This window comes from Chanodichthys erythropterus, chromosome 11 (assembly GCF_024489055.1).
Source record: "Chanodichthys erythropterus isolate Z2021 chromosome 11, ASM2448905v1, whole genome shotgun sequence".
Lineage (NCBI taxonomy): Eukaryota > Metazoa > Chordata > Actinopteri > Cypriniformes > Xenocyprididae > Chanodichthys > Chanodichthys erythropterus.
The window spans coordinates 9,861,290-9,887,414 of record NC_090231.1 but is presented as its reverse complement, the minus strand read 5'-3'; the positions used below and the strand labels follow the sequence as shown (position 1 = coordinate 9,887,414).

At 40.5% G+C, this 26,125-nt stretch overlaps 1 protein-coding gene across 2 annotated transcripts in view; it reads right to left on the bottom strand.

The window, feature by feature from the left end:
• The window catches only part of poln (polymerase (DNA directed) nu), a 51,430-nt gene that overhangs the window by 7,160 nt on the left and 18,145 nt on the right, over positions 1–26,125 (bottom strand). For both annotated transcript variants that reach the window (XM_067401508.1, XM_067401507.1), the window contains 5 exons: positions 13,097–13,154; positions 10,559–10,636; positions 6,225–6,336; positions 4,856–4,938; positions 1,567–1,698 (listed from right to left, as the gene is read on the bottom strand). In XM_067401508.1, the coding sequence (XP_067257609.1) occupies positions 1,567–1,698; positions 4,856–4,938; positions 6,225–6,336; positions 10,559–10,636; positions 13,097–13,154 (463 nt within the window). The remainder of the gene's footprint in view (positions 1–1,566; positions 1,699–4,855; positions 4,939–6,224; positions 6,337–10,558; positions 10,637–13,096; positions 13,155–26,125) is intronic.

The following is a 26,125-nucleotide window of genomic DNA, read 5'->3' as shown; positions in this document are numbered from 1 at the left end:
TATATCTTTATCGTTCTTGGTGTGAACAGGCCTTAACTCTGAACAATGAATGCTTCACTCATTTTCTAACCTATTTATGAATCTACAGCATGCACTAAATGAGATCATCAGCCATTAGAACAGGAACACTAACAATAAATATATTTTTTTTATGATTCTGACTGATTTTCTGATTGAAGACAATACAGTGAAATCTATTAAATGTTCGATAGCAAAGGTACTGTCAGAAAGTCTCAGTAATTTTTCATTGGTAAGAGGGAATGCTTTATCTTCTAGTTCCTATAACATCTGACTCCTTCAAATTTCAGCTGATAACGAGGAGATTTCTTTCAAGGACAAGATGCGAAAGCAATCATTTTTTACTCCATTGCCAGTTAAAAGAAACCCATTGGTTGTTACTAGTAACCAGTTCAGATGAAGTAAAAACAAAAGCACTGTTTCACTGTACATCACAGTAGTAAGATAACTCTGTACATTATACTCAATCTGATAATGCCTGACGAAGATGTAGTTACAAATCTAACATTGTCTTTCTCTTACTAAGTTGTATGCAATGACTACTGTATCATTATTTTTAGCTTTTAAAGGTGCTACAGAGGATGTTTTGTTTTATACATTTTTGCAATATTACTTGAAACTGTCTTTACTAACTGATAAAAGACTATTAGGTGCACTGAAAGGAATAATATTAATATACATCATCTGTGCACAAGGCAGGGCCTTAAAAACATCAGCCAATCGTTTACGCGATCATCGCGTAAACGATTGGCCCTCTGGCTTGTCAATCACTGCCATGACGTTCATTGTGAGAGACGATCCAGTAACTTTCCACACTCCACAGGCGCCGCATGCAATGTTTTTGTCAGGAGACAGGAGTAACAATTGCAGATAATTATGAATTACCTGCGGTGAGTCCGACATAATGAATCCACTAACACGACACAGCGAATGTCGGTGGTAAACACTCGTGTTCCAATACTCGTGCACGAGTTTTGGGAGGCGTTCCCTCGAAATGCGCTGTGAAGGAGGGGGGTTGTTCTTACGCATGCGCTCATTTCAAAAACTCATTAACAGTCTTTGGTTTCTCAGTCGACGAAAAGATCCTCTGTAGCTCCTTTAATTATTCATACTTAATATTATGTTACCTATTTAACTGCCTTGCATTTTTCTCTATTCTGCATTGGCATACAATGTATTATCATTTCACATGCCAATACAGTATACCAAATTATATTTAAATTTCATATTTTATAATAATTGTAAATATGGCCAGTAAACTTCCTACTGTATTTTTTTTAACACAGATGAACATAGATAGAAAATATTGGCAGCAGCAAATGTAACTGTGAGACACAGTAAGAGAAGTGGAAGAATGAGTGTGAATGAGTGTGACTTTGTGTGAAGTTCACGCAGTGGTGTAAAAACCATGATGTGTGTATTATCTGTAAAAGTGCATCCTAACGGCAGCTCTAACCACACTGATCTGTGAGTTTTGTAAGTGAGTGTCAGATGCTGTGCTGCCCTGTCTAGTTTTTTTCAACTCTAATCTCCGTTTATCACACACACCGTGTTTGTGGCAGTGCTGGACGGTGCGCTGGATGAAAGCCGGCACCTCTTTGTACGTCTGTAGGAAAGAGTCCTGAAAACGGCTGGCCTCCTCTGCCCTCACACCCAGAATACCAGATAACCGCTCTCTTCCTGTGTGCGATGATGCATGCAAGAAAGAGGGAGAGTGAGTCAGTGGACAATAGTATGAGAGCAGAAATATTCCAAGCTTAAAACAGTTCAAGGTGAGACAAAAAAAGACAAAATGAGGTGAGAACAGGCACAGAATGATTGGTGAGAAAAAAGGTTAAACTCATTCTCCTGATGTTGCTATGACGACAACTACCTTGACAACAAATGTAACACAAAAACATGAGAGCACTGACTTTTACTTCTACTGATATTGTGTAATATATGATATAACATGTACACTAAGTTTGGGGTCAATACGATTTTTTTTTTTAAATAAATAAATACTTTTATTTAGCAAGGACGCATTAAATTGGCCAAAAATATTACTGTTTCAAATAAATGTTGTTCTTTTAAACTTTCTATGATTTCTGAAGGGTCATGTGACACTGCTGAATTTTCAGCATCATTACTCCAGTCTTCACAGTTATAAATTAATTTCAAAACATTAAAATAGACAACAGTTATTTAAATTTGTATTAATATATTCCAATATTACTGTTTTTTTTTAATCAAACATATTGTAATATTGCAGCATTGGTGAGCATAATTGACTTCTTTCAAAACCATTAAAAAAAAATCTTAATGACAACAAACTTTTGTACAGCAGTGTAAATCTATGAGATTTTATTATCCACCAGGCAAACATTGTAAGCCTGATCATCCACAGAATTTAAGGTATCATCATGTCCACAGCACAAATAAGCTTATGTGCCATAGTTCAATACTCAGGTCTAATGGTTGGTTCAGATCTCTAACCCTAATTATAGTGTTATGCTTAGCAAGCAGCACTAATAAACACCTAAGAAACACTGGTTGGAGTAATGCAAGTAGCTACCCTACTTCTGATACTACAATCAAAAGGCAAAGAATTTGTCATCAGTCCAACTATAGTAACAACTAGCCGAATGACATGTTTAAAATCCATACTACTTGCTTTACGCACAATGACCTGTTGAATAAAGTAGGACAGAGTTCATATAAAAGCGAGACTCAGGCTCATTTTCATCTGACCTTCCGTCTGCCTGTAATTGAGATTATTTCTAGACAGAGAAGGAGAGAGATGAATATATCAAGCATGTGAGCAGGGAGATGAAGATGGCAAGAGGCACAAAGAGGTGATGAAGAGTGTGTGTCGCTGTGCATTCTCACTAGTTGAGATCATTTGCTCTCTGGTGCCCCTCCTCATACCTAATTACTCCAACCTCTCCACCTCTAAATCATCCTTCTCTCTGGGATACTCAATAGTTAGCCTCTTATATTCTGACCCAGTTGAGTGTGTGTGTCCACCCCTCCCCCCCCGCCTTTGAGTGTGTGTGTTTGATTGTCTTCTATGCTACACCTCCTTTTAGTATTCGGTAACCATGGCAATCCGTCGCTTTCTGCAAGATTATCAACATATGCTGACACTGTGGCGCTCTCACCCCCTCTTCTCTCACTCACTTTCTACAAGCACTCAGTCGCTCAACATTTCCGTCCTCAAGCTGTCTCTATTTCTCGTTTTTTCCTGAGATGACAGTATGGTAGAAATGACTATGTTTAATTCTGTCTCATCATGCCTTGTGCCTTTGTCCGAGTGCAATAAGAGCTTTTTTTTTCTGTATTCAGCAACTTAACGCTCACAAACACTTTTTGGTGAGGCATTGTGAGACGCTGGACTAAAAAATATAAACGAGAGAAAAAAACAGAGATAGGTTCAAGCTGACCCAGTTAAAGTAAAGTGGAACAGTGACACCTCTTTCAGTCCCTCTCTCCCCTCCATACACACATAATAAGATTCTTCTCTAGGTTGTAGTCATGTAAGCCACATTCTGGAAGATCTCTCTAGGCAACCACTATGAACAATGAGCTCTCTGCACTTGACTTCTAGAGCAAAGCACTTCAGTCTGGGTCACTACTTTTCTCTATATTTCTTCCTATCTGTATCAATGTCTATCTCTTTCATTCTAAAAAAAAAAACAAAAAATCAATTTATGCACCTCTGCTTTGCCTATGCCACAATCATGCAGATAAGTAACAAAGTACAGATTAGCATTTTTTTATGTGAATAGTGTTTTACTCCATTAAATCCCTCCACCCACCAAATTCTTTATGCTATTTCTCATTTAATGTTTCAAGCTTCCAAATTAAAAATCTTTCAAGTTTTTTTACACTACCATTCAAATGTCAATAAGATTTTTTTTTTTTTTTAAGAAACTTCTGTTTGCAAAGATGCATGGATTTAAGGGTTAGTTCACCCAAAAATAGATATTGTTGAATGAAGTCATTATTTTTGTTTTGTTTTTGCACACAAAATGTATTCTCATTCGTCTATGGACGAGTCATATACCTTTCGGATTTCATAAAAAATATCATAATTTGTGTTCCAAAGATGAATGAAGGTCTTACGGGTGTAGAATGACATAAGGGTGAGTAATTAATGAGAGAATTTGGATTTTTGGGTTTAAACTGAACAAAAGTGACAAAAGATTTCTATTTCAAATAAATGTGTTGTTTGATGTTCTTTCAAAAAAAAAAAAATCTAAAATAGAAGAGTTATTTTTAACTGTAAAAATATTTCACAATATTACTGTTTTACTGTATTTTTGATCAAATAAATGCAGCCCTGGTGAGCATAAGAGAGTTATTTCGAAAACATTTTAAAAATTACAGATCCCAAACCATGAACGTTAGAATAATTCATTCAAAACTGAAATCATCTATTCATCTTCACATTGCTTGAAATGTAAATATTTCCTTGTCTGCTGCTTTCGAATTTACATCTTATGCACCCAGAGAAGTGTTGCTAGTAATGAGCTTGAGACTGTGCACGTGCTTTGCTGCTATCATTGCTGTCAGGGTGTGATTTTCTTGCAGCTCAATAGTAATTAGTATCATGGTATTTATGGCTCAAGGGAGTGCCCATGAGCAAATATGGCAGCACGCAGGACTTCACAAGACTGCTTGCAACAGCCACTAAAGAGAAGGTGTGTGGTCAATGTTAGCAAAAAAGCATAAATTGCGTACAGCACTTATAAAACAAGAGGTGCAATGTAAAATAAATTATGAATATTGAACCATTCTGTACTTTCTATAGATTGAAGTAATGGTGTGCATGCATTGTAGGTAACATAGTTCTCACCAGCTCCATAAACCACAGAGTAGACGATACGTTTGGCATGCTCTCTGTCCTCCAAACTCACTCTGTCCTCACTTACACCCTTCCTAAAGACAGAAACATAGACGGAGACATTTATGTAATGAAAGTGCCAGCAGTGCTGGTATGCTGGAGGCATCAGTGTTTGTGACAGGGAATCAGAGGCTGCCAGCAGATGTCTTACTGCATTAGAGCAGCAGCTAGTGTTGGGTCAGCACTCAGACTTTATAATATCAAAATCTCAGCTCTTTGTCTCAGTGTGGGGGCACGTATTCACACACACACACACACACACACACACACACACACACACACACACACACACACACACACACACACACACACACACACACACACACACACACACACACACACACACACACACACACACACACACACACACACACACACACACACACACACACACACACGGATCATGTCAGCAATCACATGACACTTTGTCTGGACAGGCCTGTCACTGTGTGCTACGGTAACCGTGGAGATATGAGCATCAGACTGATCGGTTCTCATCTCTCTCAATTTCTTCTGTCTTGCTCTCTATCTGGTTCACTGCACACAGCCGCAGGGTGAAACACACAGACTGGCAGACTGGTACTTCAGGACTCTTTGCCCTCTTGTCAGCCTGTTTATTACCCTTCATGTGTGAGACAAATGGAACATCTAGAATCCTTTAAACACTTTTTGTTTGACTCTCTGTGACCTCCGAAACCTATTACCCAAAGTATGAACATTTTTTTCAGAATACCACACAGAAAATGTCCCTACTAACTACTAATATCTTTTAATTGTTCAGCATCCACACAATTAAAAAAAAAGACCAGGAACTTTCATTAGAATATAAAATAAAGCAGAAAAAATTAAAGAGACAGCAGTATAATATGGATTGCTTAAAAAAAAAAAAAGTAACATTGTAAGATATTACTACAATTTAAAATACAATGGTTTTCTATTTTAATATATTTTAAAATGTAATTTATTCCTGTGATGGAAAAAGCTTAATTTTCAGCAGCCATTACTTCAGTCTTCAGTGTCACATGATCCTTCAGATTTTTCTTATAATTGTCGTCAATGTTGAAAATGGCTTAATATTTATGTTTTATTTGATGCTGATACATTTTTTTCAGGATTCTGTGATGAATAGAAAGTTCTTAAAGAGTATAAGTATTCATTTTTACTCTACTGTAACATTTTAGTGTATATGTGTCCCTGAAAACAAATATGTACAGTTCAAAATGAGAAGAAAAAAAACAAATATGTGTTCTGTATATGTGTTGGGATAGTGACAGTCATACTGAGTGTATATGGTTGACACTCTTATGGTGTGTGTACCCACCACTGGGCCGCCAGCATGGTGAAAGCGTCTGCTTCAGGGTTCTGAAAGATTCTCAGTAGCTGTGGGTCAGCTGACAGATGAGCTAAGAGACGCAACTCCACCTGACAGAAATCTAAAAACACATAGAGACATATAATAATGACCTCCTTCAAATTGAATCTTCAACCACGCCATATTTTCATAACTCTCCTTCCTAATAACAAGATAAAGGGGGAGAAGATGGCAGTAAATGGTGTGTGTTGGCATCTCTCCCATCAGTATCAGTAGGAACAGTAATGCACCCATCGGCTTCTCTGTCAGATAAAAGAGAATATTAGAGAGGATAATTTCACACTGTAATACAGCCTGTCTGAGAGAGAGAGAGAAAGAGAGAGAAAGAACAAGAAGTTAACAAGAAATAAAGAAACAGAATGATGAGGTACGGACTGAGCAATCACACGCTGACTGTAGAGACGGGCAGATACAGACAGAACTGTCTGACCAGAGAGAGCCGCATCTGCCCGTACTGTGACCAGGGAGAAGTGGAGACAAAGCAACACTTCCTCACCAGCTTCACTAACTATGAGGAACTATGATTTTAGCTAAAATTTTAAATACTTTCCCCTTACTTCATTAAATTAAACAATAAAACACAAATTCAACATATATTAGGTGAAAAAAGAGATTGCATCCTACTAGCAGCAAGATACATTGATGCCTGTCACAAAAAGAGGGATTCAACTATTCAGTAATGCACTCACACACACACACACACACACACACACACACACACACACACACACACACACACACACACACACACACACACACACACACACACACACACACACACACACACACACACACACACACACACACACACACACACACACAAACACAGTCTCACACATACACACCGAATTCTAAATTGTTCATAGAATTCTAAAATGTTGATTGATTGTTCTACTTTTTATGTGTGTATATGTACATGTATTTTGATTCACTGTAAAAAATCAGAAATGCTTCGGCAATACATTGTAACAATTGTAATGCAAATAAAGCACACTTTGAATTTGAATTTGAGAAAGAGAGAGGGAGAGAGAGAGTGTGTGTGTGAGTGAGTGTGTACTGAGGTGACTGCCAGAGCAGCACTGACTCACCCTCACACACACAAACACTGGCACCCAACACAGTCCCATATCCTGTATTTGGACTGAAATAAACTATGTGCCCTGTATTAGTATTTGATTGTTGTATGGGAGTCAAATGGCATTATATAATGTCAGCTCATATTCTATAGTCCTTTCTTTAAAAATTGAGTCTAATAAGGCCTCAATAACTAAACCTGCTAAATAAGACCAGTGTTTGATGCTTCAATGAGGATCAGATGGCAACTTAAATCAGCCATGGTCAACCTTTTCCAGTGGCACAATGTCAAAAAACAAAATAACAGTGATTTAAGTAAAGATTGATCTAATATGCCTTAAGTACAGATGCATATCACAATAACTTAATTCCATTTAAAGCTACTTAGGGAAATTTGTCAGATTAGGTGAAATCCTGTACCAACTTCCTGTTTTTATTAACAGTTTATTAAATGCTAATGTCCTTGTGTCGGGATATCTTTTAATTTCTATTCCCAGATGATGACAATGAAGGTAGCAGATTAGAATGTGCATGTACTGTAACTCATGAAATCAACACATGAAACTCCCTGCGCACAGAACAGTTAAAAGCATCAATATATATATACTTATAAGCAAATGTCGACTTATTGATTTAGAATTACTTAACCATGGAACAAACTAGAATTTTACATTTTATAAAAGAAAATGTGAGTGGAGCTGTGCAAAACTCGGCATCATGATGTTAAGATCGTGTTAAGGTCATTTCATCCATACCAGTTTTGTGTGAGGTTGAAAAAGTTCCCCGTGCAGATTTTGCACGCAAAATTTATACAAAATTTTGATAATGTGACTGGAGCTTTAAGATGTTCTGGGTGGTTACTTACTGGTCTCAAGTCTCTATGATATTCTGGTCTCTACATATAGCTAGCTCTTGTTTTTATGCATTTTTCCACCAGATCAACTGGGAAAAAAAATAATAAATAAAAATCAATAAGTGGTGCAATATGAGTTATATGTTAAGGTTTAAAATTAAAGAAAAAATAAAGTATAAATAAGTTTTATTTTTTAGTTTAAAATAAGATTTAAAATGATCACAATTTATTTTCGAAAAGCCCTAACCTTAAATATGAGCAAAAGGCATCACTATTAGCAATCACCAATATTCTTAGTTTTCTTATGCCCTTTTAGTGCCAGATTGTCGTCTGTGGTCCAAAACTAAATATCTAGGCATAAGAGTAGGTTTCTTTTAGTCTGAGCCAGCTAAATTAAGATCTAACACAGAACATATTGAAGAGCAGTGGCTCTATTAATACGAGTCTGGTCGTAATGCAAAAATAGTCCCACATTGATTTATAAATCAAAAGATGGTCTAAAGATAGACATACAAAATCAATAGCTTCATAAGCAGTGTGCTCAGATACCAGATAGATGTATCCCTGTTCACACAGATACAAGCTCATTGTATGATCGACTTGACTAGTCATGCAATTGATCTGAACTAAAAATACAACCAGGTTTTTTTTATTTATTTTTTTATTTTATATACTATTATAGTATATATTTATATACTATTTATTTATTATTTTATTTAGCTTTTATATTTAAATTTTAGTAATTTTGTTTTTTTGTTGTTGTCATTTTTATGTTATTGTTTTTTAATATTTATTTTATTTTTTATTTCAGTTGTAGTTTCAGTCATTTTAGCACTTCAACTTCAAACTTTGTTTATTTCATTACTTGCCAAGGCAACATTTCCAATTGTCATTTAAATTTTAGTTTTTCATCTAATATTTATTTAATTTTATTTCAATTCATGAACACAAGTTAATAGTTTCAGTTAACAATAAAAACACTGAAAATAACCAAAAATATATGAATCTATAAAAAGTCTAAGCTACCCTTTATTTCTATATTACACGGGCTAAAATGTAAAAATTAAATGTAAAAATGTCAGTGAAATGCTCCATGCTATATGGGAGATTCAGCTGCACATGCGCATTGGCTCATCAAGCCTGAAAAATAAGATTTCTAATGCTATTTGAGCATAAAAACAATATTTATGAGACAGTTCGTGTCAGATTGTGTTTGAAATGTTATTTAATTTTGAGTTCGTCAAGCGGTTTTTGAGATTTCAGGTTTCCCCCATTCAGATAGATAGGACTTGGTCTTGAATGCCTGAAATAGCTGCCCAGAGGCATTGCAAATATGGCCGCCAAGTGAACAGACTTTCCTTGAAAGGGACTTTACTGTCTTCATTCTAAAAAAAGGGGAAAAAACCCTTCAAAAATGTTGTGGCACTATCTAGTTCATTATTTGATGTACCTCTGTCCTCAGGAAGTGGAAAGAGGGCTTCCAAGAAAACATATTTATTGAAAGGTGATATTGACTGATGAAGCTGTTAAGAAAAAGGTTGCAAGGCCTTTTGGGAATGATGGTTTTAGTTAAAAAAGGACCCGATATGACAGGATAAAGTGAAGTATTATTATCTGATCTGAAGGCTCAGTGGAGAGTTCAGGAGAGATGTAGGGGATAAAATAGAGGGAGTTCAGTCTGTGCTATAGAGGCCACCAGACAAACAGGGAACGAGGGATGACTTTGTCCTCATTCTAGCCTCTCTCTCTGTTCTCCTTCTGGAAACAGCCAGCACAATGTACGATTGGATGTGACAAGGCCACCATAGGGACAGGAACTCACACTGCTACTGAACCAGCCCCCCATACGCACACGCGCACACGTACATATGCCAAATATGCATATATCAGCAAACATAAAATAAAATGAACGAGTCCTCCTGAAGCTTAAAAAATATCAAAGAGACCAAAGCCAATTAAGTGATCTCACATCACTCCCCTGTGTCCCTATCTCCCTCTCATACACATGCAGTGTTTAAGGGGGTTTGTGTAACTTTGTTGTCCAGCCAACAGATGAGATTGTGGGCCAGAACAGGCTGTTTCCAAGGTTGTGAGTATGATATTGCCATGGGGTCTGAAGGCTGGCCTCTTCTGCTGCAGGTTACTCTGTCCTTGCTGTGACACCGTTATGTAACAACACACTGACACACCTCACACACACTCAGTGCTGTCAGAACAAACAAACACATACCCAGACGTACAAGTACATGTCCTAAAAACACAATTGTTGCGGTGCACATCACAGCACAAACATTTACAAAGAAAATAACACAACTACTAAAGGCTTTGAAAAGCTTTGCTTTTTACAGACACTCACCTGCAGAGAGGAATGTCCAACCTTCTCGTGGAATGAACATGGCACGCGGATGCACGGTCACTACGTCGGGGTTCTTTCCTATACACACAAACACATTAGTTAAAAAACATAATAATACAAATGAGTCAGAGTTCTTAACACAATATATAATATAGTATCACAGCATTTCTGTTTAAAACCTTGTGACTGAAACATTATAAATACAAATTAAGCTCCAAAATCACAAAGCAATGTAATCAGGGATGCTTGATATAGTACATAGATATATTTATCAGGTGATATAACTTGTCCTATATTTACATTTACATTTAGATTACCTTTTCCATCATCTAACACTGATTTAACATTAATTATAAAAAAACAGTACTAAATGAATAACACTGTTAAATGTAGTCTTTAGCAAATCCCAAAATGAATATCTTTTTTCATACTGTGCATTATAATGCTGTGATGCCTAAATTCACATGTAGCAATTAAAATTATTGATTTTAGTTTGTGTTTTAGTTTTTAATTTACGTAAATCAAATAGGATAGAATTTCAATGTAATATCGTCCGTTAATCCGAGTCACTGAAGAGTGCTGAAAAGGTCAATATAAAGGACATGAACAGAGTGGAGCAGTGCAGACGAAGGTGATGGTGCTAAAAAGGAGAAGTGAGGAGCAAAGGAAAGATGAATGAAGCTCTAGCTTTTACAGTATATATGTAAAAGACATTGTTCATGGCAATAACTAGCCTGACAGAAAAAAAGAAAGGCAGTTGGATGAAATACGATGTGTGAAGGGTTATGCGGACTGTATATAAGACTCAGTATGTGTATATACTGTAACAAAGAAAGCTCTAGGCATATATGTGTGTAAAATGGGAGCATAAGATTAAAATAATGTTTTTTATTCATATTTTATCAATAGAATACCCTTTCTCTCACTAAAGCCTTGTGTAGACCCTAACTGGGGTGATTTTAAATTTTTAAAATGAAAATTATGTCATTAATGACTCACCCTCATGTCGTTCCAAACCCGTATGGAATGGATTCCGGAAGAGAACACAACGCTGAATAAAATTTTTGTTATTTTTGGACCAAAATGTATTTTCGATGCTTCAAAAACTTCTAACTGACCCACTGATGTCACATGGACTACTTTGATGATGTTTTTATTACCTTTCTGGACATGGACAGTATACCGCACATACATTTTCAATGGAGGGACAGAAAGCTCTCGGACTAAATCTAAAATATCTTAAATTGTGTTCTGAAGATGAACGGAGGTCTTACGGGTTTGGAACGACATGAGGGTGAGTCATTAATGACATAATTTTCATTTTTGGGTGAACTAACCTTTTAAAGGTGATACAGAGGATCTTTTCATCGACTGAGAAACCAAAGACTGTTAATGAGTTTTTGAAATGAGCGCATGCGTACGAACAACCCCCCTCCTTCGAAGGAACGCCTCCCAAAACTCGTGCACGAGTATTGGAACACGAGTGTTTACCACCGGCATTCGCTGTGTCGTGTTAGTGGATTCATTATGTCGGACTCACCGCAGGTAACTCATAATCTGCAGTTGTTACTCCTGTCTCCTGACAAAAACATTGCATGCGGCGCCTGTGGCGTGTGGAAAGTTACTGGAGCGCGCAGCCGCGCACGTCTCTCACAAGGAACTTCATGGCAGTGATTGACAAGCCAGAGGGCCAATCGTCAAAAAAGTCTTTACTAAGTGATAAAAGACTATTAGGTGCACTGAAAGGAATAATATTAATATACATCATCTGTGCACGAGGTAGGGCCTTAAAAACATCAGCCAATCGTTTACGTGATCATCGCATGAACGATTGACCCATTGGCTTGTCAATCACTGCCATGACGTTCCTTGTGAGAGACGAGCGGCTGCACGCTCTAGTAACTTTCCACACTCCACAGGCGCCGCATGCAATGTTTTTGTCAGGAGACAGGAGTAACAACTGCAGATTATGAGTTACCTGCGGTGATTCCGACATAATGAATCCACTAAGTGTGTGCACGGCTTAACGATTGTAAGGCCGATTATGAATGTAAATTGATACTTATGACTGATCGCGCTCAAACGCGTCCAGTCAATCTGCTTCAGGAGCAGGAAACTATCGCTGTATGTTGAGCACAGTCAGAATGTTTTAACTAGTCATAAAATGTGTGGCCGGCTTAATAACACAGCGAATGCCGGTGGTAAACAAACACTCGTGCACGAGTTTTGGGAAGCGTTCACTTGAAATGAGCTTTGAAGGAGGGGGATTGTTCTTCCGCATGCGCTCATTTCAAAAACTCAGTCGACGAAAACATCCTCTGTAGCACCTTTAAGTGACAATTGACACTTAAAAACATGAAACATTTTTTTTTCCAGTTTTCTTTGACGAATAAAAAGTCCAAAAGAATAGCATCTTTTTACAAATATATATATATTTTTTGTAACCATGTAAAAGTTTTTACTGTCACTTTTGAACAATCTAATGCATCCTTGAATATAATTTAAAAAAGTATTTTTGCCTGATTACACATAATTTACCTTGGATGTACTGTTTCTTAGAGATCTGCAGTGACTGCTTCGGAAGAGCTTGAAAATTCTGTAGGAGGAGGAAAGAACCAGTTATTATTCATTTGAAAGCATCTGATTCAGTCACCCTGAAAAGCACAGCACAGTGCCTCTCACTTCCAATACCACAACACAAAGACTAGGTTAAATTTAGCCCTGGCTTTAACAGATATGCAGACTTCACAGCGCTTACAAAATGCCAAATGGGGCCGCTATGGCACGATGCAGCATAGTCTTTCCAATCAGTAAATGAATGAGATTGGCCTCTTACTTGGGTTTTAAATTAATTTTAAACTGTCTCTGGGAAGGAATGTTAAATATGCTTTGCCCTCTTATCAATCTACTGAGGGATAAAAGACACTAATGAGATGAGGAAAATAAAGTATTAATCTGGTAAAGTCATGATAGCTTTTTGAACATGAGATCTAAACTGTTTGGCTGACAGATGGTCTCCAGTCTCTGGATCTGAAACCGACCCCCGGCCTCATGCTCTTAAAACAGAGGGGTGGCATGAGTCAGTAGTAAAACCATCATTAGTCCCACTTTTCCTCTGGAGGACAGAACTAGTGTAGACAATTTTCATCTTTCATTAAGAACAAATTAAGCTTTCAGGATCTAGGAAAAGAGCTGCTCAGCACTTATAATATGTGCTTGTGTGTGTGAGGCAGAGACAATGATGCACAGAGAAAGAACATGCCAAAGGGAAATGATGGAATGCACAAATGTGTGTGAGAGAGTCTGCAGGTAAAAGGTTTCAGCCTGTATTTATCTGAATGAAAGGAAAGTGCTGATAGGAAGGTCAGTTCTTCTTTCCTCCCATTGCTTTATTTCAGTGGTAAATCTACAAATGCTGAGAGGGAAGAGATATACAGCTTCAAGGCCAGTCACAGACACAGACACAGACACACACACACCTTTCTCATACAAACACAAAGTGGCTCCGTCTCAGTTTAAGCGTGCAGTCATGTGTGTCTTGAATTTGAAGTATATGAATTACTGAAAGACATTTAAAATGCTTCCTGTATCAAACACCTTTTGATTGTCTTAAAGGTGCCATTGAACATTTTTTTTACATGATGTAATATAAGTCTAAGGTGTCCCCTGAATGTGTCTGTGAAGTTTCAGCTCAAAATACTCCATAGATTTTTTTTTAATTAATGTTTTTAACTGCCTATTTTGAGGCATAATTAGAAATTCATCCTCCGCCCCCTCCCGAGCTCTCGACTCTATCACTGCATAAACAAAGTTCACACAGCTAATATAACCCTCAAAATGGATCTTTGCAAAGTGTTCGTCATGCAGCATGTCTAATAGCATAAGTACAGTGTTTATTTGGATGTTACATTTGATTCTGAATGAGTTTGATAGTGCTCCGTGGCTAACGGCTAATGCTACACTGTTGGAGAGATTTATAAAGAATGAAGTTGTGTTTATGCATTATACAGACTGCAAGTGTTTAAAAATGAAAACAGCGACGGCTCTTGTCTCCGTGAATACAGTAAGAAACGATGGTAACTTTAACCACATTTAGCAGTACATTAGCAACATGCTAACGAAACATTTAGAAAGACAATTTACAAATATCACTAAAAATATCATGATATCATGGATCATGTCAGTTATTATTGCTCCATCTGCCATTTTTCGCTGTTGTTCTTGCTTGCTTACCTAGTCTAATGATTCAGCTGTGCACATCCAGACATTACTACTGGCTTGTCTAATGCCTTGAACATGGGCTGGCATATGCAAATATTGGGGGCGTACATATTAATGATCCCGACTGTTACGTAACAGTCTGTGTTATGTTGAGATTCAATGTTCTTCGGAGATCTTTTAAACAAATGATATTTACATAAGGAGGAGGAAACAATGGAGTTTGAGACTCACTGTATGTCTTTTCCATGTACTGAACTCTTGTTATTCAACTATGCCGAGGTAAATTCAATTTTCAATTCGATGGCACATTTAACTCTGAAATGTGAACAGGAACATAATGCTAGATCAGCGTTCTTACCCTCACATGATTGACTGCCTCATGTCTAAATCTCTATTAGAACTGGAGTATTCATGATACGATCCCGTCCTAAGATCAGCATTGTGCTGTGGGTTTAGCATGTGTGTAGGAACGATATAAGCTGATCTCAGGTTATAGTGTGCAGTAAATCTGTTGTCTGGGTGTGATAGATGCTGGTAGTCTGGGAGAGAGGAAGAGCTTTTAATAGCAGCTGAGGCTCTCTGCTTCTGTTTGAATAGCTCTATTGATCTAAAGTAATTTAATACAGATAGAAGGTGGAGAGAGAGAGATAGAGAGGTAGAGAGTCTCTGTGCATGAGAGAGAGGGAGAGAGGGATGATTCCTTTCTTGTTTATACAGTAATTATTCGTAATATTACTACTACATGGTTCTCTGGAATACCTGAATCTGATTGGACAACTGCAGCGTTGCAGATTCAAAATCTATTTGTTGTCATTTTCAATTATTAGGTGTTATTCCTTATTTATTTGAGACAGTTCAACATAACTATAGTCTGATCATATAGACAGTGAAACATTGAGAAACACTGATTGGATGCATAAACTCAAAGATTGGGAGAAAAACAGAGAATGAGTAAAAGACGCAGAGGATGGAGCACAGTGGTATTGATCTGAGGATCAGGCTGGACTCAGCGCTTCACTCTGACTCTAATCCGGCTTAATCTGGACAAGAAAATGCCGCTTACCATGCTTTTCTCACACAAACACACACAAGGGCACATTAACACTCATACACACACACTGGCACTGAAGACACATTTTTGAAAGTCAAGGCTTGAGAGCGATCTTCTTTGTATACTTTGTACTCTCTGTAACTCATTCTTTCTTCTCACTTTCTCTCTCTCTCTCTCTGTTCAGTTCTCTCGCTCCCTTACACACATTCTTGACTCTCGTGGCAGGTGATTTTGCTAAGGTTGTGGAATTAAGATTGAAGCACACATCACTGCTCATCCATAGCTCAGCTGATCAATTATTCAACAGAGAGAGAGGGCAAACAGAAGTGGAGAACAAGAAAAAGGGAGGGGATGGGGGTTAAATGAAGAGTAAAAAACAGTGTGTGTTCAAACTGCAAAATTCATGAATGCTCAACAGCAAACATTAAAGTCACTGTGAAATTAAAATGGACAATTCCTATTTTTTATGGAATACGAGTAAAAATTATTTTAGTATATTTGATAAAAAATATTTCAGGTCAGGTCGTGGTTCATGTATCTTTTTGCGGTAAAATCTTTACTGATTTTGATGAAGTAAATGTATTTTGTTAGTAATATTTCAATATAATATTTCACTTACTGGACTGAAGCAACTCAGGTCTACTTGATAACCTATATATATCATTGTTTAGAATGTGAGTTTCAAGCTACATCAGGCTTTTGAGGAAGATTCATTTGTACTCTCAATCATCATTGTATTGCACTGCATTATTTTGCCCCCCACAATAAAAACTAAAGAGCTTTGATCATAATATTAAGCAGTTACATACCTTAAGACATTATTGGGTGATATAGAGTGACAACTAATAGTTATATGCATTATATTCAAGTAGTCTGCTATAATGCTATAAAGATCTCATTGATTTACAATACGAGCTATCAGAATTTCATCTTACTTTTTGGTCAAATTAATATCTGCATCAACCAGATTTTTCTCTTTTTGGGCTTTTTTTCTGCTTTATTATAATTATAATCCTCTATCATACTATATGAACCATGAAAACATTAAATATATCAATCATATCAAATATGATACTTTTTTTGTCTAAATGTTCAATAAACGTCTTCATTCAAAAAACTGATTTTTCTTATATGTCAGGCTTTACAGGGTTAAAATTGGCTAAAAGTGAGCTGAGAGCTACACCTCTTGATAGACGAAAAGAATGATCAAATTAGCAAAAAATAAATAAATAAATAAATAAAAAATGAGATATAAGATTACAACATTACATGCAGAACTTTGTGAATGACAGTGGTTCAAAATACAGTATGTTTAAGCAGGGTTCATCTCTGAGAAAGTATGAGCTAAGGGTTGGTTGATCTGTCAGATCTGCCTGCTCAGCTGGATGTACAAGCATCACTGGGGGCGTGATACTAATAGTTCTGACAGCAGGGAGCAATCGGCCCAACCCTCAGAGTCAATACCCTACACGATATGAGCAACCTGCAGAGCGCACTGCAATACGCACAGCCTCAGTGGTGCAACAAACCCACCCACTGCTCTTCTCTGTTTCAATATCACCCCCAGCATAGGACTTCCCTTCATTTAAATCCTCATCTCTCACACACAGAGTGCTGGCACTGCAGGACCGTTGCCAGGGTGACAGAAGGCTGGTCTCCACCCTGCAGGCCTCTCCCCTCCTCAACATATGCTGCACCAACACACACACACACACACATACAGTGATAGTCAATAAGATGTGGACTCTCGCTTTCTCACGGTAACAGAGGTGGTAACAGTCTATTGCTCACTGCAAACACAGACACACATACACACACTGTCTCTTGTATTTGCCTGTTTAGACAGATTTTACATATTTTCAATCTTTCTCTCTGTCAGTCATCACATTGGCTTTGGATTACAGTGCGCCATACTGAGTCCAGTCCCAGTGTGGGGTTGGGTGACGACGTTGGCATCACCCTGGTTACAAAGACAGATGACAAGGCAAAAACACACACACACACACAAAAAAAAAAACATGCAGCTTGGGTCAGCTCCTTCTGTTACTGCTGACACACACACACACACACACAATCAATACGCATCACTCACACAGACACCGCCCTTCAGTTCCAAGGAGTTGTTGAGTCAGGGTCTCTTTAATTATGAGAGTAGTGTAGTTGAGGAAGCATGGGAAAGTGTGCGTTTGACTGTAACTATCACATGGGCCTGAATTTATGTATGTTGAGTGTGCATGAAAATTTGTAACTGTACTCTGAATGTGTTTGATGAGTGGAAGTAACAGTCTCACACATCTTCCCTGATGCAACGTTCAATCAAAACAGTAATTTCCCTCAGGACAGTTGATTGGTTTAAATGCAAAATGTTGCAATTAGTTTTGAAACACAGTAATACGTTCCAAAAATAAATATTAGCTAATGTATTAGTGTTACGGGAGGCTGGTAGAGAGATGAGGCAGATACGGATTTCCACGATAATAGAGACTTTACTTCAAACAATGGCAATGAACAACAGACAGACACCTTAACAAAACAGAGAACGGACGAGGAGTGAAGGGAGTGAGTGCAATATAAAGGGAGTGCTAACAATAGAGTCCAGGTGCAGGTGATGAGTGATGATGAGGAACTGACGAGGGAAGTGAGTGCAGGTGTGGAGAACAGGAGGATTCTGGGAAATGGAGTCCAGGGAAACAAGGGATCTGTAACAGTACCTCCCCCTCCCGGTAGGCGCGTCCTCGCGCCGTAGATGTAACAACCGGGAGGGGGGCGGGCGCCCTGGAGACCTCAAACCGGAGCAGGGGGATGAGTAGACTGGAGTGGAGGTCTCCAGGGCGGGCTCAAAAGCCATGGCGGGTCAGGGGCCGAAGGCAGCCATGGAGGGTCAGGGGCCGAAGGCAGCCATGGAGGGTCAGGGGCCGAAGGCAGCCATGGAGGGTCAGGGGCCGAAGGCAGCCATGGAGGGTCAGGGGCCGAAGGCAGCCATGGAGGGTCAGGGGCCGAAGGCAGCCATGGAGGGTCAGGGGCCGAAGGCAGCCATGGAGGGTCAGGGGCCGAAGGCAGCCATGGAGGGTCAGGGGCCGAAGGCAGCCATGGAGGGTCAGGGGCCGAAGGCAGCCATGGCGGGTCAGGTGCAGCGGGCAGCCATGGCGGGTCAGGTGCAGCGGGCAGACATGCAGCGGGCATACATGGCGGGTCAGGTGCAGCGGGCAGCCATGGCGGGTCAGGTGCAGCGGGCAGCCATGGCGGGTCAGGAGCCGAAGCCTTCGAGGCGTTGAGCCCAGGCGTCGCTGAAGGACTGGCGGGTGATGGCGGAACCGAAGGCTCCGCCGACCGAAGCGCAGCCGGGGCTCCAGAAGGCCGCAGTGAAAGCAGAAGGACAGCCAACAAAACGAACACCGGGGGGAGTGAGGAGGCCAACTGAATCCGAGGGACGGAGTGACGGAGCGGAGACGGAGGAGTGAAGTCCAGAGGGGAGGGCAGGCTGATGAATGACCAAGGTGTGAGTGGAGGCAGGATGGAGACTGGTGAAGCTGGAGGACTGATGGGCAACGGTGGAGCAGAGGGAGGTTGGAGCCGGGGTGAAGGTAATCGCCCAGAGGTCCGAGGTGGAGATCTGGGCGTGGGGGCTTGTGGGGGCGGTGCAGTATAGACATGACTTGGAGGAGGCGGGAGAGGGAGGCAGGGAGGGAAAACAGTCTTTGGGCTGGAGAGTTCAATCACAGAGACCATACTAGGAGCGGCTGGCTCGGCGGCGGCGGCTGGAGCGGCAGGCTCGGCGGCGGCGGCTGGAGCGGCAGGCTCGGCGGCGGCGGCTGGAGCGGCTGGCTCGGCGGCGGCGGCTGGAGCGGCGGGGCTCGGCGGCGGCGGCTGGAGCGGCGGGCTCGGCGGCGGCGGCTGGAGCGGCGGGCTCGGCGGCGGCGGCTGGAGCTGAGGGCTCGGCGGCGGCGGCTGGAGCTGAGGGCTCGTAGGCGGCGGAGACTGGAGAACTTTGCTCGGCGGCGGAGACTGGAGAACTTGGCTCGGCGGCGGAGACTGGAGAACTTGGCTCGGAGGCGGAGACTGGAGAACTTGGCTCGGAGGCGGAGACTGGAGAACTTGGCTCGGAGGCGGAGACTGGAGAACTTTGCTCGGCGGCGGAGACTGGAGAACTTTGCTCGGCGGCGGAGACTGGAGAACTTTGCTCGGCGGCGGAGACTGGAGAACTTGGCTCGGCGGCGGAGACTGGAGAACTTGGCTCGGCGGCGGAGACTGGAGAACTTGGCTCGGCGGCGGAGACTGGAGAACTTGGCTCGGCGGCGGAGACTGGAGAACTTGGCTCGGCGGCGGAGACTGGAGAACTTGGCTCGGCGGAGACTGGAGAACTTGGCTCGGAGGAGACTGGAGAACTTGGCTCGGAGGAGACTGGAGAACTTGGCTCGGAGGAGACTGGAGAACTTGGCTCGGAGGAGACTGGAGAACTTGGCTCGGAGGAGACTGGAGAACTTGGCTCGGAGGAGACTGGAGAACTTGGCTCGGAGGAGACTGGAGAACTTGGCTCGGAGGAGACTGGAGAACTTGGCTCGGAGGAGACTGGAGAACTTGGCTCGGCGGAGACTGGGGTTGAGGGCCATTTCATCCCCTCAAATACAATTAAAATCCCCACAGGCACTGGAGCTGGCTCTGTGGGGACTGGAGCTGGCTCTGGAGATACTGGAGCTGGCTCTGGAGATACTGGAGCGGGTTCTGGAGATACTGGAGCGGGCTCTGGAGATACTGGAGCGGGCTCTGGAGATACTGGAGCGGGCTCTGGAGATACTGGAGCGGGCTCTGGAGACACTGGAGCGGGCTCTGGAGACACTGGAGCGGGCTCTGGAGACACTGGAGCGGGCTCTGGAGACACTGGAGCGAGCTCTGGAGATACTGGAGCGGGCTCTGGAGATACTGGAGCGGGCTCTGGAGATACTGGAGCGGGCTCTGGAGATACTGGAGCGGGCTCTGGAGATACTGGAGCGGGCTCTGGAGATACTGGAGCGGGCTCTGGAGATACTGGAGCGGGCTCTGGAGACATTGGGGCCGCTTCTTCCTCCTCCTCCGCTTACTGGGCCCAGTAGCGGAATATGGGTCCAGCCTGGGGCAGGCAGGGAGTTCGCTGGAGCGGTATGCGGAGGAAGCCGGAGGTTGACTAACTGGCCCGGCCAACCGTGTTTCTGGATGGACCGGACGACAACACTGATCCTGAACCTCTTTTCACTAAGAATTTGGAGCCATTCAACCACAAAATTAAATTGATAGTTTCGCTTAAGGAGAAACAAAAAACAGGTTCATCAAAACGGATAGTGTCGTCATCCAATCCATCCAAAAACAGGGAGATCAACTGAGCGTCGGGCCAGTTAGACAAGTAAGCAAGCTCAACGAACTCCTCCACATACCTCTCCAGCGAACGTCCTACCTGCAGGAGCCCGATAATGCGTTCGCTGGCTGTTAGGGTGAGAGGCGATGGAGGAGCTGGATCCAGGGAGCTGGGGAAAGTCTCCATTTTTTTTTTTTTTCGTGGAAAATCCGGTCGGTTTAGGTCCGTTCTTCTGTTACGGGAGGCTGGTAGAGAGATGAGGCAGATACGGATTTCCACGATAATAGAGACTTTACTTCAAACAATGGCAATGAACAACAGACAGACACCTTAACAAAACAGAGAACGGACGAGGAGTGAAGGGAGTGAGTGCAATATAAAGGGAGTGCTAACAATAGAGTCCAGGTGCAGGTGATGAGTGATGATGAGGAACTGACGAGGGAAGTGAGTGCAGGTGTGGAGAACAGGAGGATTCTGGGAAATGGAGTCCAGGGAAACAAGGGATCTGTAACAATTAGGCATCATTAACTAATATTGTACAATCATTTTTATACCATTTATTAATTAGGTTAATTTGTAAATATACTGTACCATTCAAAAGTTTGGGCTGCATTTATTTGATCAAAAATAAAGTAAAACAGTAATATTGTGAAATATTAATACAATTGAAATGAACTGTTGTCTATTTTAATATATTTACTCCCGATTTCAGTGTCACGTGATCCTTCTGATACGCTGATTTGCAAGAAACATTTATTATTATCATCAATAATGAAAACAAATGTGCTGCTTAATATTTTTGTGGAAATCATGATACTTTTTCAGGAATCTTTGATGAATATAACTTTTAAACTCTAGTGTAGATGTGCATAATACCAACTGAATACTTAACCTGTAGTGTTAAAAATGTATATGTAGAAATTAACACTACCCAAGATGAATATATGCTGTAAAAGTATTGTTTATTAAGAATTCATTTAACTTTTGCTGTTGCAGTGATCAAAAACATTACAGTATATGCATTTTAAAAGCACTTGACAAAGGTGGTCAATCTCACAGCATCACAATCCAAAAACATGATGATGAGAATGCCACATTGTACAAATGCTTTTATTGAAAGTGACTTGAAAGAATGAAGAATAAAACACAAGCAATTTATCCCAACGAGGCAATAGCATGAGAAGTCCTGTAATACAAGGCCCAGGAACTGCTCCGAAGTGTACAGGCTAGAAAGAGAATGACAAGAAAGAGAGTAGAATTTCTACATCTAAGCTACTCTGGTGGGAATTCAGCTGCTGACATTGTAAGAAAGAAGAAGAAACAGTTTATATTCCCAATAATGGTTCTTTAGCTCAGGGCTGCTGCCATCTGCTGGAGGGTTTGCATCACTGCAACTACCTCATCTTTACCGCAGTACACACCAACGCCCACACAGAAGATCATTATTACACACAGGGGTGTTGGATGCTCATTAACCGACACAACAGGGGGTTAAAGCTGAAAGAAAAGATATGCAGTAAGAGTCTGTGTGCGTGTGCACATATTTGCTGTTTAAGGTGTGAGGTGGGGCAGTAGCAGCGGGCCAGTAACGGCTGGAGAATCTGCTATATTGATTCAGAGGTTAAAGAGGTTTGGATGATTAATTAATTGAGCAATGTAAGCACAGAATTCATCAACCAGACCCTCAAAGACCTTCACAGAGTATAAAACTCACACACACACACACACACACACACACACACACACACACACACACACACACACACACACACACACTTCATATATATATACATATATATATATTTGAAATTACCCTATGTTTCTGCACAGTTTCCGTGGCAACAAACCCTTCAATCACCCAGGCGATGGGCAAGATCCATTGCTATCCCACAACGGCACCCTGTCGGCATGACAACACCGAAACATGCTGCCTCTGCGGTTTCTGAGGCTGAGTAAGAGATACAGTAGAGGCCTCGAACACACACTCATGCACTGTACAATATTCACACACCATAAGCTACTGCAAAAGAAGAAACTAACTCCCTAACCTGCCTGTGAAACACCACAGACAGGGACTAAATTATTCTCAAAGCCTTACATATTAGAGTCATCATTTTGAGGTCTTCAAAGTGATTTTCCGCAGTCTTTGGTAAATTACTAAAATAGAACTATTCCTCCCCGTGGCCCAGCTTTAGAAAAACCGCAGCAAGATGAATGTGTTAATGCTTTGAGGCACAGATGTTTCTAAAGCCTGTGAGACAACAGAAAGCACAGTAAGATGTCCCTCACTCTCTCTCTCTCATTAGCACACTGTTGCCGTATGCCCTCTCCTCTCACTGTTGTTACTCATCTGCTACTGTTTGTGTTGTGTGGCAAAAGCTTAATAAACACAGAAACTGAGCTCCATGCACAAAAATAATTAACAGTGTCGCTTGTTGTTTTAGAGCTCATCAAACCAGGCACTGTGAAAATAATAACATAGGCGTACATCTCATTGACTCTTAATGGGATACCTTGGTTTGTAGAGCCTGGTTTGCTATATGATGTTTTTGTTTCAGCTCGATGCTCAGTGATTGTGCACTTGTTTTTAGTGAATAAACAGTATAAGTACTTTGTTAGAGCAGTCAGTCAGGCTTTGTTGAGGATTCCCTTTTGCACACTCCCCTGGAAAACAAAGGTGGAAAGATGATCAAATGCGTTGGTGTTCGAGCAAAAAAGTACAAACATGCATAAACACACCTGCGACGTGTGACCGATTTTCCACTGATGTCTTTCTTTGTAATGGGACTCATCAAATATAGCATATAGAAAGATCTGGCTGCAGATTTCAGAGTGTGAAAATCACTTTCTACAGGGGACCTTCAGGTCTGTCAAATTGAAGTGGGTGGATTTTTCAGCTAAAGTTTTTAAAGCTAAATAAATGATTATGTAACTTAGCAGCTGCTCAATATGCAACTGGTATTTGGTCCAGGGTTGCCAGATTTGCAAAACAAAACCAGCCCAATTGCTATTCAAAACCTGCCCAATCATAGCCAAAACTAGCCCAATCGCAGTCCGGTGGTGGAGTCGCTTTAACCCACGTACACGGTGTAAAAGTAGCCCAATAGGCAACACTAATTTGGTCTTAGAGCTACACAAATGAAAATAATAATTATTTGAGGAAGGAAAAAGATGTATAGGTGTATAAAGCCGTCACACTAGACTTTCAACACGCAAAATTTCTTTGGATGCTGTAACGGTCGTGATATGACGTCACGGTCTACCACGTCTTTTTTATAAACATGAATTCAACACATAACTTAAAGTAATACATTCAAAATGTAAAAATATACAACCTACTCGACTTTACTGCAAAAATATCGTTCTTTTAATTTAGCCAAGAGGTCATGCCATGATGAATCGATCTACTGGTCGCACGTCTTCACGTGATGCGAATTTGCAGGTCAGAGTTCACCAAACTTGAACTTTGGAGCGCAGTGAAATGCAGAATTTTTTCTCACAAGCTTGTGTTTCCGGACTGACGCAGTCGCATGCGTTTGAATGGAAGTCAGTGGAACAAATAGTGACCGTACCTTAACTCCCTGAGGTTCGAAAACGCGCCGGCGCGTTTTGCAGGATTTTTTTCACATTGCAGCAAAACAGACTTAAAATACTCCGTCATTTCTTGTCATAGAGACATAAGTAATATATCAATTGAAACTATAGAATGTCTTCTTTTATTTGTGTACACTCAGAGTAAAAACACAATGTTGTGCTTTTTGTAAAATAAAGAAAACTAACATGATGCGTGATCTCTCCTCTCCCTCTGAATGAAGTCCAATCTGATAGTTCTCAGAAAATGAACTGTAACTTATGAATACTAATGACAAAAAAAAAAAGACACTTATGTCTAAAGAAACGTTGAAATGTCAGGTTTTAAATCGTGCAAGTCAAATTGAAAACAAACATTCTGTGTTTATGTAATCTGTATGAAAAGAGAGCCATGTCAGAAGTCTGTGATTCAGCTCATTATCCGCTAATGCGCCCACGCCCACGCAGCCAGCGCTCTTCAGATGCAAATTCAGAGTCAATACTTGTATGCATTGTCTCAATCGTGTATTTATTGTCTTGAAAAGTGTTTATTTGGATGTTAAAGCCATGGTTAGCGATCTCTAGAAGACATGCCGTTAGTTCCTAGTTCCTTTTTTTCTTTATATGAATTTGTGGCCTAAAGGTGTACAGCGCGCCCTCCGGCTGCAAGTATGAATTGAAAACACAGTATCCAGCACTCATAGTGATGACAATAAATATTACTCCTCAGTATAGAAAATTGACATAAATATATAAGAATCCATCAATATTTCTCCAAATGTGCATGGTTTTAAGCTAAAAGCCTATATGAAATGCCACAGAGGTAACATAATTGTTCAGACACTTTGCATCACAGAAATACATTATATTTTAAAGAATATAATAGAATACCATTATTTTAAATTGTAATAATATTTCAGAGTATTGCTGTTTATGATGAGCTGAGACATTATTACAGAGGGTTTTTTTCACAGCCTACCTGACCGAAAGGCCTCAATATGCAAGTCATTTCAGGTCATTATTATGTGATTCTTTTGTCTTATCAGGTGTAAATGGCCCATTATTCATGATTATTCACGCCTCCACGCATACTGTTTCTTGACAAAAAGTGTCTTACAAAAACTAAATCAATATATTGTTTTATATGAAGGAGTAGGCAGCATAATTTTTACATAATTCTGAAGCAAAAACTCTAGTCTACATGTCTATGTCAAAACTTATCCAAGCCCCAAATCAGCCTCAGACTCCAGAGGGTTAATACCTACCATTTAGACTGGAGATGTTTGAGAGTAATTAATGTTGAGTAATTGATGACAGAATAATAATATTATTATTACTATTATTCCAGCAATCCACCGACCTCATGTAATTGTGTTAGTAGAGTTAGGTGCTGTTA